At 35.1% G+C, this 12,318-nt stretch overlaps 1 protein-coding gene across 1 annotated transcript in view; it reads right to left on the reverse strand.

Moving 5' to 3' along the window:
- DCDC1 (doublecortin domain containing 1) overlaps positions 1-12,318 on the reverse strand; it is a 453,979-nt gene that overhangs the window by 144,494 nt on the left and 297,167 nt on the right. Inside the window, exons 18-19 of the mRNA XM_029208753.1 lie at positions 2,001-2,132; positions 1,448-1,605 (exon numbers count right to left, since the gene is read on the reverse strand). Coding sequence (XP_029064586.1) covers positions 1,448-1,605; positions 2,001-2,132 — 290 coding nt within the window. The remainder of the gene's footprint in view (positions 1-1,447; positions 1,606-2,000; positions 2,133-12,318) is intronic.

The following is a 12,318-nucleotide window of genomic DNA, read 5'->3' on the forward strand; positions in this document are numbered from 1 at the left end:
GAGAGCAGGAGGAAACTGTGCCTCCTAGAACAGAACCCTGGAGAATGACAAGCCCCCAGCATTCTCTCAAGAAGGATAGAGTACAAATGGCTGCTGAGTGAGCCAAGAGAGATAGGTCAACAACGACCTCATAAAACCGTATTTGAGTTCCTCAGCTACCCCAGTGTTTTACATGAAAACTTCAAAGACTGCTCCCAAGTGACTTATATTCTAGTGACCTGGCCTGGCTGCATAGCTGTGGCCTTGTGATTGTGTTGTGGAGCATCAGAGAGTTGAGAACCTTATGTACGACTGAAAAACAATTATCAGGGGTGGAAGACCTGGAACTCTGGTTTTCATACAGTTCCAGGACACCCCCATACTATAATACAGTAAGATACTAAATTTGTTGTTTTGTTTCTGCCCTAGCTTACTCAAAACAACAAAATCAAAGGATTTAAGGGATAAATAATATAGAGAGAAAATAAATTGAAGAGTCACATTTGTTATTAGGAAAAATATATTCCCCTCCTATCAAAATCTGAAGGAGAAATATGTAACTTAAGAATATAAGATAGCTTTTAGTTGAAATAAAAAGTTATATTGCACACTTTAAACTTACACAATGTTATATGTCAACTATATCTCAATAAAGAAAAAAAAACTTAACAAAAAAGAAATTTAGAGCCTTTTTTCTCTTTTTTCATGCAATTGACATTTTTATGTACCATTAGAATATTAAACTTAGGAATTACCTTGAACTTTACTGAGTATGATAAGAACTGTATTACTCCTTTAAGAGTATTTCAATCAATAGTTAATTTCAAACAATTGTATATTAAAATTACAGTTTATAAAGTCACTTTGTGATTTACAACACCAAGCCCAACAAAATAATAAGAAGAATAAACTTTAGTTTTCCAGTTAAATAAAGAGCATCAGAGAAATAATTTTCATTTTCCAACCAAGGATGATCTTCCGTTGGTTAGCAAAATCATTGATGTTAGTTTTATTCCAGTAATGTAACTATGTCAATTTGTTAAATTATCACTACTTAAGACCATCTACTGTGCATGTATCCCCAGGTCTGAACATAACATTCTCCTCGTGGAACATAGAAAGGATTGTCTATGACTGTGCCCTTCTTTAAGACCTTTTGGTATTCTCCAATTAGATATATGCTCAGTACTACCTTACCCTAATTATGTTATTCCAGAATATTTTAGTGAGATCCCAAGATAGCAACCCTTCCTAAGTATACTTATAAACAATACTGTACATCAATCTTCAATGAAATACACATAAATGTCACCTCTCTTCATCAAATGTGACCCGAAAACTACTGTGCTTGAAAGCCAAAGGGCTTTTGAGATATTTCAATAATCTTCAAGAAATCAATCTTATGTGAAACTGAAGGAAAACATCGAATGTCATTGAGCAATAAAGCTCCATTCTGTCAGTGCCCTACCTCTGAGCAGAAGCCTTAGGATGTTTCTCTTCCAGTTTCTTCACCAGAGCCACTGTCAGCTCCCCTGTCTCCCCAAGAGAACCTTCTGGCATTAAGTGGGTCTCTGAAGGCTCTGGCAGCTGCTTCAGACCAGGGATACTGGCACTTTTTTGCAGAACCTAATAAATGAAATATAGGAATAACGTAGCTAATTTTCACTGAGTGGAAATATCTAAACTATATACGCCAAAAATTTAACATTGCACTTTTCATGGTTCCTTCAGCCTTCTTCATCCAGCACATAAACCATTGGTATGTGGCCAGAACAAAAGAAGGCAGTCCTAAGAAAAGCTAGTGTGTCACCATCTATTTAATAAAATAATGTTTATATAAATATACATATAAATGTTTATATAAATGTGAAAATAGATGTTTATATAACATGTATTAAATATCAATAACCCTAATTTGTGAATTCGTTTTTGCCTCCTGAAAACAACCCAAACATTTTTTCTCTTTTCAGAATATATCATAGAGATCTATTTCTGTCTTGCCTCTGGCTCACTACACTGACCTCTTCTGCCAAGCTGCTGCCATGTTCCTGATGAGCTGTGGTCCAGGCACCATGGTGAAGGTGATACTCTGTCTGGGTCACGTCATGTGCGTTTAGCTCCTCTAGGTAGGTCAGGACAAACTGAGGATAAGCCTGTAGGAAAGGAAAAAAAAAAATTGAAAGTAGTACCAGCCTTATAAGCAACAGCAAAAAATCTATACAACTGGAATGATGGGAAGATAAATTAGATTAATAGGAAAAAGGTCTGGCTAATGAGCTTTATACTTTATTGTCAATTTCAGATCAAAATCAAGCCAAATCACTTTCATATGAAGATTTCTAATTTGTTGTTTGATCTGCTCAAGTTTAACTAGGTTGCTAAATATTCAAGCCATCTTATATACTGATAACAATGTCTAACATTTATTGAGTTATTTCCACATAAAAGGTATTGTAAACACATTATGTACGTGTAACGTGCAGTTGCTCTATTTTTTGGGAATATTCAATTCTGCCACAGAAGACAAGAAAACAAATAGGATGAATGAGATTCATTAGCTGCATTAAGCATAGATAAGCAAGTTAGTAACCTGAGAAGTGTCAGACAGAAAGTGATTAGAGCATATGTCTATGAACATAGATAGAAAGGGGTAGAAAGACGAAATAGTTATGACTTACCAAATAACAAGCAAAACAACAAATATTTATGATACACTACATATAAATTAAGCACATGAGACACAATAATCATGAGATCTTTAACTGGCCACCCATTGCTGACTCTCATTTTGGATCCTCTGCTGGATAAAATCCACAGCTGCCCATAGGCTACCTGGGGAGCACAGCTTTGGCCAAGTGTACTTGCAACCAGCTCTGTCCTGGAGCAAGTGTGCATCATTGCTTCACACACATTTCATCTGTTAGACCCTCTTGCTCAAATTTCAACTCTGGTCCTTGTAATGACATCAGCAGCAGGGAAGGGTGATGCAACACAGAAAGAGGACAAGTCGATACTGCAGAGATTCAGGTAATGTAGCCTTTCAACCCATTGTGCTTTAAGCATGTTAATCTAACCCATCTCTCTTCCCATACATTTTATTTTGTGTTTTAAATTGATTTAAAAAATTGTGATTTGAATATTTTAATTTGGTCTGTGCACCTTTCTGTTCTATGAACTCAAGGATAGCCTATCTAGGAGCATACTTGGAGTTTACTATTGCATCAAAGTAATTTCCCACATAACAACATATTTACATTTTAATCCTTACAACAGCCCTTTGAAACAGGTATGACTACTGTTCCCATTTTAAAGAGGAGGAAACAAACACAGGGAGGTTAAAGCAACTTGCCCCTCCAGCTTGTTTACTAGTTAATCCTAGAAATGCTGCCTCAAGTATTATATAAACTTCTTTTTTAAAGTGTGGAACTAAAGTTTTAACAAAAAATATGGGGAGGTGTCCAGTGGATAATTAAAGAGTACTAAGGTCCTTATATTATTCTAGAAAAAGAGATATTAAATAACTTTAAACTTTGTTAGAAAATGTATAACTAAAGATGAATGTTCTAAAATTAGGTTGTGGTAATGGATACAAAACCCTGTGAATACACTGAAAAATACTGAATGGCACACTTCAAATAGGTGAATTGTATGGTATGTTAATTACATTTCAATAAAGCAATTTTTTAATGTAAGAGATTCAATAAAAAAATAGAAATACACAGTATACCTTATGAAGAAGTAGAGGAAAAAAAGAGGGAGGGGATTCAGAAAAAGTCAGGAAGAAAGGTAAAAAATACAAATTAAAAGCACAGTAAATAGAATTTTTTGTTGAATTAATCAATAAATGACTAACAGAATTTTAATATGCACTTTCTTTGGCTTAACAAACATACACATACATACATTGTTCATTGCAGCATGGTTCTTACTTGTCTAAGTGTGTATCATCAGGGAAACTTTAAGAGATAAAGTAGATGTGGATGTCAATATGGAGAGATGGCCACAATATGTTATTGAATGGAAAAGATAGGTCACAAAGTTTTACATATATATAATTATACACATATACATATACATACATAATTAGATTTAATATATATGATTACATATAATATATATAATTAATCAGAAACAATTAATGATAATCTTTGAGGAATAGGTTAAAGAGGTACTTTTGCTTATTCAGTTCTGAATTATTGGAGGGTTTTTTCATAACTAACATACACTACTTTTATTATTTAAGCAGAAACCCTACTATATGTAGAAATATAGGCATAATTTCTGAGAATATACTCAAAAACCTGCTATTAGTGAATAACTCTGAGAAATAGGATTAAAGTTTGAGAGAAAGAGACTTTACTTCTAATTAGTATATTTTTTCAAATATTAATTTCTATATGTGCATTTATTCTTTTATTAAAAAATACTTTTTAAAAAGGCCCAATTTAAAATAGTGTCTTCACTGTATATACTAGTCAGATAATCTTGGAAAAAGATTTTTGAATCACTAAGCTAACCCAAAAACATTACAAAAAGAAGGTTTATCTAAAAAAATTAGGATTCTTATTTTACCTTGAAGCCTGTGTCACATCTATTTCATTATATTATTTTCTCTTGTGTCAGTTCTTATTGTCTTAGAAATATCCAAGACAATTCAGCAGAAGTGAATATGATGGGCAAAGGGAAATAGATTATTTTACATTGGTCCTACAGTAAAGTATCAAAGCCAAAATTCAGCAACAAAGATCACAGTATTTTCAATATGAGAGGGAACATGAGTAGTAGGATATAATATTGAATATATTCCAACCCCTTATATTGTGACAGTATTTTCATGTTTCACATCCTCTAATAGAGGTAAAGACATTTTACATAAGTTTATTTTTGAGGTGTATTGCCCTCTTACTGGAAAGAATGTGTACCTAGAACATGGGGAAATTTAATATATATCCAATGAGATGGATAAAGAAGGGCTCAAAAGGTAGAGCCATGATGTGTCTAACATTCTGACAGACATAGCAAAAGTAGAGGCCAAAAAAGAAAAAAAAAAAACCACTCATGGGCTTTGCTTCCTAGAGTTGACAGTCTAGCAAAGGTGGCAGACATACACAAGTAACACGATGCATTTGGAGACATTTTTGAGTTGTTCTAGCATTTTCCCTTTGGAATCATTCTAAACCCTAGGTGATGGCTATTCAAACATTTTGATACCATGGTTCTTTATTATTCTCTACTCCAAGACCAAGTTATCTTGCTCTCTAACTAGGCACCTACTAGCTCAATCATCAGACCACCAGTATAAACAACTCCCTCCTCCAAAATCTGGAATTCTAATCTTGTCTTCTAGGAAGTCAACAGCCTAATCTTTTGACTTTTCCTCCCTTCTGGTGCATCTGCACATCACCCTAACTTGACCTTTAATGTATTAACCCTCATTATTTTCCAAGTCCATCAGCCCTTTGGGCTTCACTGCATTCTTCTCATTCTAATCCACTTTTTACCACCTCAAGATAATTTGTAATAAAATACACCTTTGATTACATCATTCCCACTTCAAAAACTTTAAATAGTACCCCCAGTACATATTGATTAACATCCTACAGTCCTAAGCTTGTTTCAAATTCTAGCTGTGCTATTTACCAGCTTTAGGAATGTAAGTTCCACTTCCTTGAGGGAGAAGTGTCCTATTGAAGACTGCATAAGAACTGGCTCAGAATTTCACACTGACCAAAATTCAGCCTCAGGATACAATGGCAAGTCTCTAGCTGCTAAAAAGGATCCCATTCATTTATGAGATTTTTTTCAAGCTAATAGGGTTGGGAAATCATCTTTATCACTCCCAAGATATTCCCTCCACGTACATAAGAAAGGCCACAAATTTGACCTAACTTGGGGCTCCACAGGAATATTTATGTCCTCATTGGAAATATAGCGGTAGGTCAGCAGACTGTCACCTGGAATGCTTTATTTATTTATTTTTAAATTTTTATTGGAGTATAGTTGATTTATAATGTTGTGTTAGTTTCTGCTGTACAGCAAAGTGAATCAGTTATACATATACATGTACATATATCCACTCTTAGTTAGATTTTTTTCCTTATGGGTCATTACAGAGTATTGAGTAGAGTTCCCTGTGCTATACAGTAGGCCCTTATTAGTTATCTCTTTTATATAGAGTAGTGTGTATATGTCAATCCCAATCTCCCAATTTATCCATCCCCTCCCTCCCCTGGTAACCATAAGTTTGTTTTCTACATCTGTGACTCTACTTCTGTTTTGTACGTAAGTTCATTTGTACCTTTTTTAGATTCCACATATAAGCAGCATCATATGGTATTTGCCTTTCTCTGTCTGACTTACTTCACTTAGTATGGTACTCTCTAGGTCCATCCATGTTGCTGCATTATTTTCATTCTTTTATATGGCTGAGTAATATTCCATTGTATATATGTACCACATCTTCTTTACACCTGGAATGTTTTAAACGCTACCTCCTCTGGTCAGCACATGATCAGGCATAGTTTTTTAAAGTGTTTCCTTTTTTTTTCCTCATTATAAATGCTTTTTATGGAAAACAGAAAATATAGAAAAACTCGAAGAAAATAATTATCCATTCTCCTACCACCTGTCCTATGTATAAACTTCCAGTTTTGTTTTCCACACACACACACTCATATTTGATACAATATAAATAAATAAATAATATTGTTTTCTTACCTGATTTTTCTCAAATCACAACATTACCATTTTCCTCTATCATAAATTATTCTCCATTATTTGTAATGCCAATATATTATCCATGATAAAGACATACCATAATATATCTATACAGTCTCATTGTTGGTTACTTAACCTGTTTTCAATTTTCACTATTATAAACAATGCTCTAATGAACATCCTGAAAGATACACTACAGTATACACCACTGATTGATTCCTTGGGTTAAGTTGCTGTAAGTGGAATTTCTGAGTCAAAAGAAATAAGTATTTTTTTTTACAGATTTTGATAAATATTGCCAAACTGACCCTTAGAAACATTGTACCAGTCTCCTAGATTGCCCTCACTGTTTCTTGCCTCCTGGTATTCATACCCTGTGTAGTCCCCTCCCACATTATACAAGGATAGGCCTATGTGACCAAAGAAGATGGCAGAAGTGGTATTAGGTTACTTCCGACATTAGGTTATGAGAAAAAGTACAGCTTCCATTTCGTTCTCTTCCTCTCTTGTTCTCTTGGATCACTAGCTGATGTTGTAAACAGCACTATAGAGAAGCCATGTGCCAAGGAACTGAAGCCTCTGGACAACATAAGTGTGCTGAGAAGCAGATTTTCCAGCCTAGTCAAACCTCAGATAACTGTAGCCTCCACTGACACCTTGACTGCAGCCTCATGAGAGACTCTGAGTTAGAACTACCCAACTAAACCACTCCCAGATTCACCACAGAAGCTGTGAGATAATAAATGTTTGTTGTTTTAAGTTACTATGTTTGGAGGTAATTTGTTACACAGCAGTAGATAACTAATACCAATAAAATACAAAAAAAACCCAAAAAACAAATACAAAGAAAGGAATGAGTATGTTTGTTTTCTCACATCTTCATCAACATTGGATATTCCTAGTTTTGTATTTCCCCATAATTAATAGAGAGAAAATACTATCCATTGCTTACATTTATTTAATTCCTAGTGGAGCTGAACTTTTTAATTTGGTTTGGCTCTTTTAATTTTTCTTCTGTCATGTATTTCCTTTTCATGTCTTTTGCTCATTTTTCTATTGACGTGTTTATCCTTTTCTATTGCTATATCAGGCTTATTATATATTAAAAGTATTATCCCATTCTCTGACTTTTATATTGCAAAGATTTTTCCCTGTTTTTCATATTTTTCTATTCTCTTTTGCTAATGCTATTTTAGATTTAGAAGGTTTTAAATTTTTTATATACTCAAAGCCATTAGTCTTTTCCTTTATGGATTCTATCCTTGTTTGCATGCACATAAAGATGTCTACTCACCACTACTCTGGGTTAGATGCTTTAATTCATGGTTTCTTCTAGATATTTTTATGGTTCCATGTTTAAATTTAAATCTTTAATTTAGCTGAAACTGGTGAATTGTATAAAAAAAGTAATGTCTTTTGCAAATGAATTGAGAAATGGTTAACTTTAAAAATAAAACAAAAGAAAAATAGTATCCAAGTAAATACAATATAACAAAATGCAATACTGTATTTAAATTTGTTCATTATTATTATCATTAATAGTTACAAATGGTCGCTTAGCCAGAATTGATATGCCAGTGTCTATCGATAGGCCAGAATCTGTGCCTAATACTTAAAATACTAGTATTATAGCTATATTTTGCAGACAAATAATGTGAAGCTTGGAAAGGTTAAATGACTTGCCCAAGGCCACACAGCAAATAAGTGGTGGAGCCATGATTAGTTATTAATATCCTAACACAGTAATTCTGTCTTTTTTAATGAATGGAATGAGCTCCATTATGATCCAGCAGCAAATAATTATCAAATTATACTCCATTTTAGCCTTAACTAGATGGATATAGTTTTGGATGACTAAATTTAGATCTAATCAAAATTTCTAAACCTCTAAAAGAGTGAAATGCCTCATTAATAAATAGTTTTGCTCTTTGAATCTAGAAGAACTGTAACTTAAAAAAATCAGCAATCGTGTTTGTGAACAGAACATTAAAAATTTTAGAATCAAATGTCTCTTAAAAACAATTTGTGTTTGAAACCCAAAAGTATACATTATTTGCTAGCTCACAATAGAAGTGTTGTGAAAAATTAGAAAATTATAAGTTGCAAGAAAAGGAGAGGTAAAAAGGACAGCAGAGTAGAAATGGATGTTTAGGTACCTGAATTTTGAGAGAGAAAAGAATACACTTAAACCTTGGTCCTGCTCTTCTATGTCTGTTGGTGGGAAGGGCAATACTTACATAAGACATAATTATGTTCTTGGGCAATAGGAGTCAGCTCTATTTAGGTATGTCTCAGAACCAAGTCCTCATGTGCAGGTACAGGCCAAGGAGCTGCAGAGATATTTTGATACAGTCTCAAAATTCCTTTTTTTTTTTTTTTTTTTTACCAAGATGTACAAGCTCCCTCTCCAACAACCTAGAACCTCACTCTGAGTGGGTAATGTAGTGGGGTCAGAAATGAGATAAGGAGAAAGCTGGGATGAATCTCAGAATGAAGTTAAAGGTAATTATTAAAATGCTTTGACATTTGATGACTATGTCAAAATGTCTGCTTAGGAACAGAGCTGAAAGTGTATAGTCCTGATCGAGTTAGTGAATGGGGTTGGGATTTTAAGTACTCAGGGAAATGCTGTTATGATAATTTTTAAACTTAAATTGTATAAAATGCTCGAAACTGTTAAAATGATGAGGGTTGCCATGGAATAACAGCTCAACTTCTAGAACACTACAGAAATAAAGGTACCATGTTTATTAGTCAGGGTCTAATAAGGAGATAGAAACCATGTAGTATTTTGAACAGGAAAGTTTGATATAAATGATTAGTAACAGAGGATTATAGTGACAGGAAACTGGTTAGTAAGAATTAAACAAAACACTAAAGAATACATGAATAGCAGATACAGGGAGCCCACTACTCCCAGACCTGAGACAGAATGCCCAACGAGGAGGCCTGACCCAACGTTGAGATCCAGAGCACATTGAGGGCACAGCTGTGGCTCACTGGATGTTGAAGAAGTCCCCGAGGGAGTGCACCAGTAGGAGTCACTGTTAATGTGCCTTTGGAGCACGCGGGGAAGCCATCCACAGGGAGGTGCCTAGTTGACAACACTTCACTAAAAAGCCACTCACAAGGAATATGCTCAAGGAAACCATTCACAAGAAGGTGCCCACTGGCAGTACTCTGCTGTGAAGCTGCCCAAGGCAGGAGCCAGGCAATGAATGGTGGATCTGGCACTGTGAGGGAATAAATTGATAACTACCATGCTATGTGTTACAGGTTGAATGATGTCCCCTTGCAAAAAGTACCTTGAAGTCCTAACCCTTGGTACTGTAAATGTGACCTTATTTGGAAATAAGGTCTCTGTAGATGTAATCAAATTAATATTAGGTCATTAGGATGAGCTCTAATCCAGTATGATTGGTGTCCTTATTAGAACGGAGAAATTTGAACCCAGACACACACAGAGGACAATGCCATGTGAAGACTCAGACACGGAGGGAGGTGGCCATGTGAAGATGGAGGCAGAGACTGGAGTTATGCTGCCACGAATCAAGGAGTGTCTGGGTACCAGAAGATGGAAGAGGCAAGGAAGAATATTCCCATAGAGGATCTGGATGGAACACAGCACTGGGGAACACCTTGATTTCAGACTTCTGGCCTCCAGGACTGAGAGAGAAAAAATTCCTGCTGTTTTAAGCCAGCCGGTTTACGGTGCTTTTTATAGCAGCCCTGCAAAATTAATACACCATGTATTTTCAGTTTCATTCATCTGAGTAACTTAGCATTTCTGAAATCATCATGGTGGGATTCTGAGGCAAACACTAACAGACACCATGTGATTAGTCTAATTTTTGCCTCTCTTAAATTTTTTTTTATATCAGTTACTTTTAATTCAATGCAATTTAGGCACAAAGGTATACATATTAAAACAGCCTTACAGAGAGTGCCTCCACCTTGGTCAAACTAAATTAATGTTGAAATAACTTGTGCACTCAGGTATCACACAAGTATTTAAATAAAACATTACTATTGCACATTATTAACTTTTTCTTTTAAAGATAATTTATTTATTTTTAACATCTTTATTGGAGTATAATTGCTTTACAATGTTGTGTTAGTTTCTGCTTTATAACAAAGTGAATCAGCTATACATATACATATATCCCCATATCTCTTCCCTCTTGCATCTCCCTCCCTCCCACACTCCCTATCCCAGCCCTCTGGGTGGTCACAAAGCACCGAGCTAATCTCCCGGTGCTATGTGGCTGCTTCCCACTAGCTATCTATTTTACATTTGGTAGTATATATATGTCCATGCCACTCTCTCACTTTGTCACAGCTTACCCTTCCCCCTCCCCATATCCTCAAGTCCATGCTCTAGTAGGTCTATGACTTTATTCCCGACCTGCCCCTAGGTACTTCATGATCTTTTTTTTTTTTTTTTTAGATTCCATATATATGTCTTAGCATACAGAATTTGTTTTTCTCGTTCTGACTTACTTCACTCTGTTTGAACAGACTCTAGGTCCATCCACCTCACTACAAATAACTCAATTTCATTTCTTTTTATGGCTGAGTAATATTCCATTGTATATATATGCCACATCTTCTTTATCCATTCGTCTGTCAATGGACACCTAGGTTGCTTCCATGTCCTGGTTATTGTAAAAAGAGCTGCAGTGAACATTGTGGTACATGACTCTTTGAATTATGGTTTTCTCAGGGTATATGCCCAGTAATGGGATTGCTGAGTAGTATGGTAGTTCTATTTTTAGTTTTTTAAGGAACCTCCATACTGTTCTCCACAGTGGCTGTATCAATTTACATTCCCACCAACAGTACAAGAGGATTCCCTTTTCTCCACACCCTCTCCAGCATTTATTGCTTGTAGATATTTTTCATGATGGCCATTCTGACTGGTGTGAGATGGTATCTCATGGTAGTTTTGATTTGCATTTCTCTAATGATTAATGATGTTGAGCATTCTTTCATGTGTTTGTTAGTAATATGTATATCTTCTTTGGAGAAATGGCTATTTAGGTCTTCTGCCCATTTTTGGATTGGGTTGTTTGGTTTTTTTAAATATTGAGCTATATGAGCTGCTTGTAAATCTTGGAGATGAATCCTTTGTCAGTTGCTTTATTTGCAAGTATTTTCTCCCATTCTGAGGGTTGTCTTTTCATCTTATTTATGGTTTCCTTTGCTGTGCAAAAGCTTTGAAGTTTCATTAGGTCCTATTTGTTTATTTTTGTTTTTATTTCCATTTCTCTAGGAGTTGGGTCAAAAAGGAGCTTGCTGTGATTTATGTCATAGAGTGTTCTGCCTATGTTTTCTTCTAAGAGTTTGATAGTGTCTGGCCCTTCATTTAGGCCTTTAAGCCATTTTGAGTTTATTTTTGTGTATGGTGTTAGGAAGTGTTCTAATTTCATTCTTTTACATGTAGCTGTCCAGCTTTCCCAGCACCACTTATTGAAGAGGCTGTATTTTCTCCATTGTATATTCTTGCCTCCTTTACCAAAAGCAAAGTGACCATATGTGCATGGGTTTATCTCTGGGCTTTCTATCCTGTTCCATTGATCTATATTTCTGTTTTTGTGCCACTACCATACTGTCTTGATTACT

Source organism: Monodon monoceros, unplaced genomic scaffold (genome assembly GCF_005190385.1).
Source record: "Monodon monoceros isolate NGI ecotype Baffin Bay Population unplaced genomic scaffold, NGI_Narwhal_1 Super_Scaffold_7, whole genome shotgun sequence".
NCBI lineage: Eukaryota > Metazoa > Chordata > Mammalia > Artiodactyla > Monodontidae > Monodon > Monodon monoceros.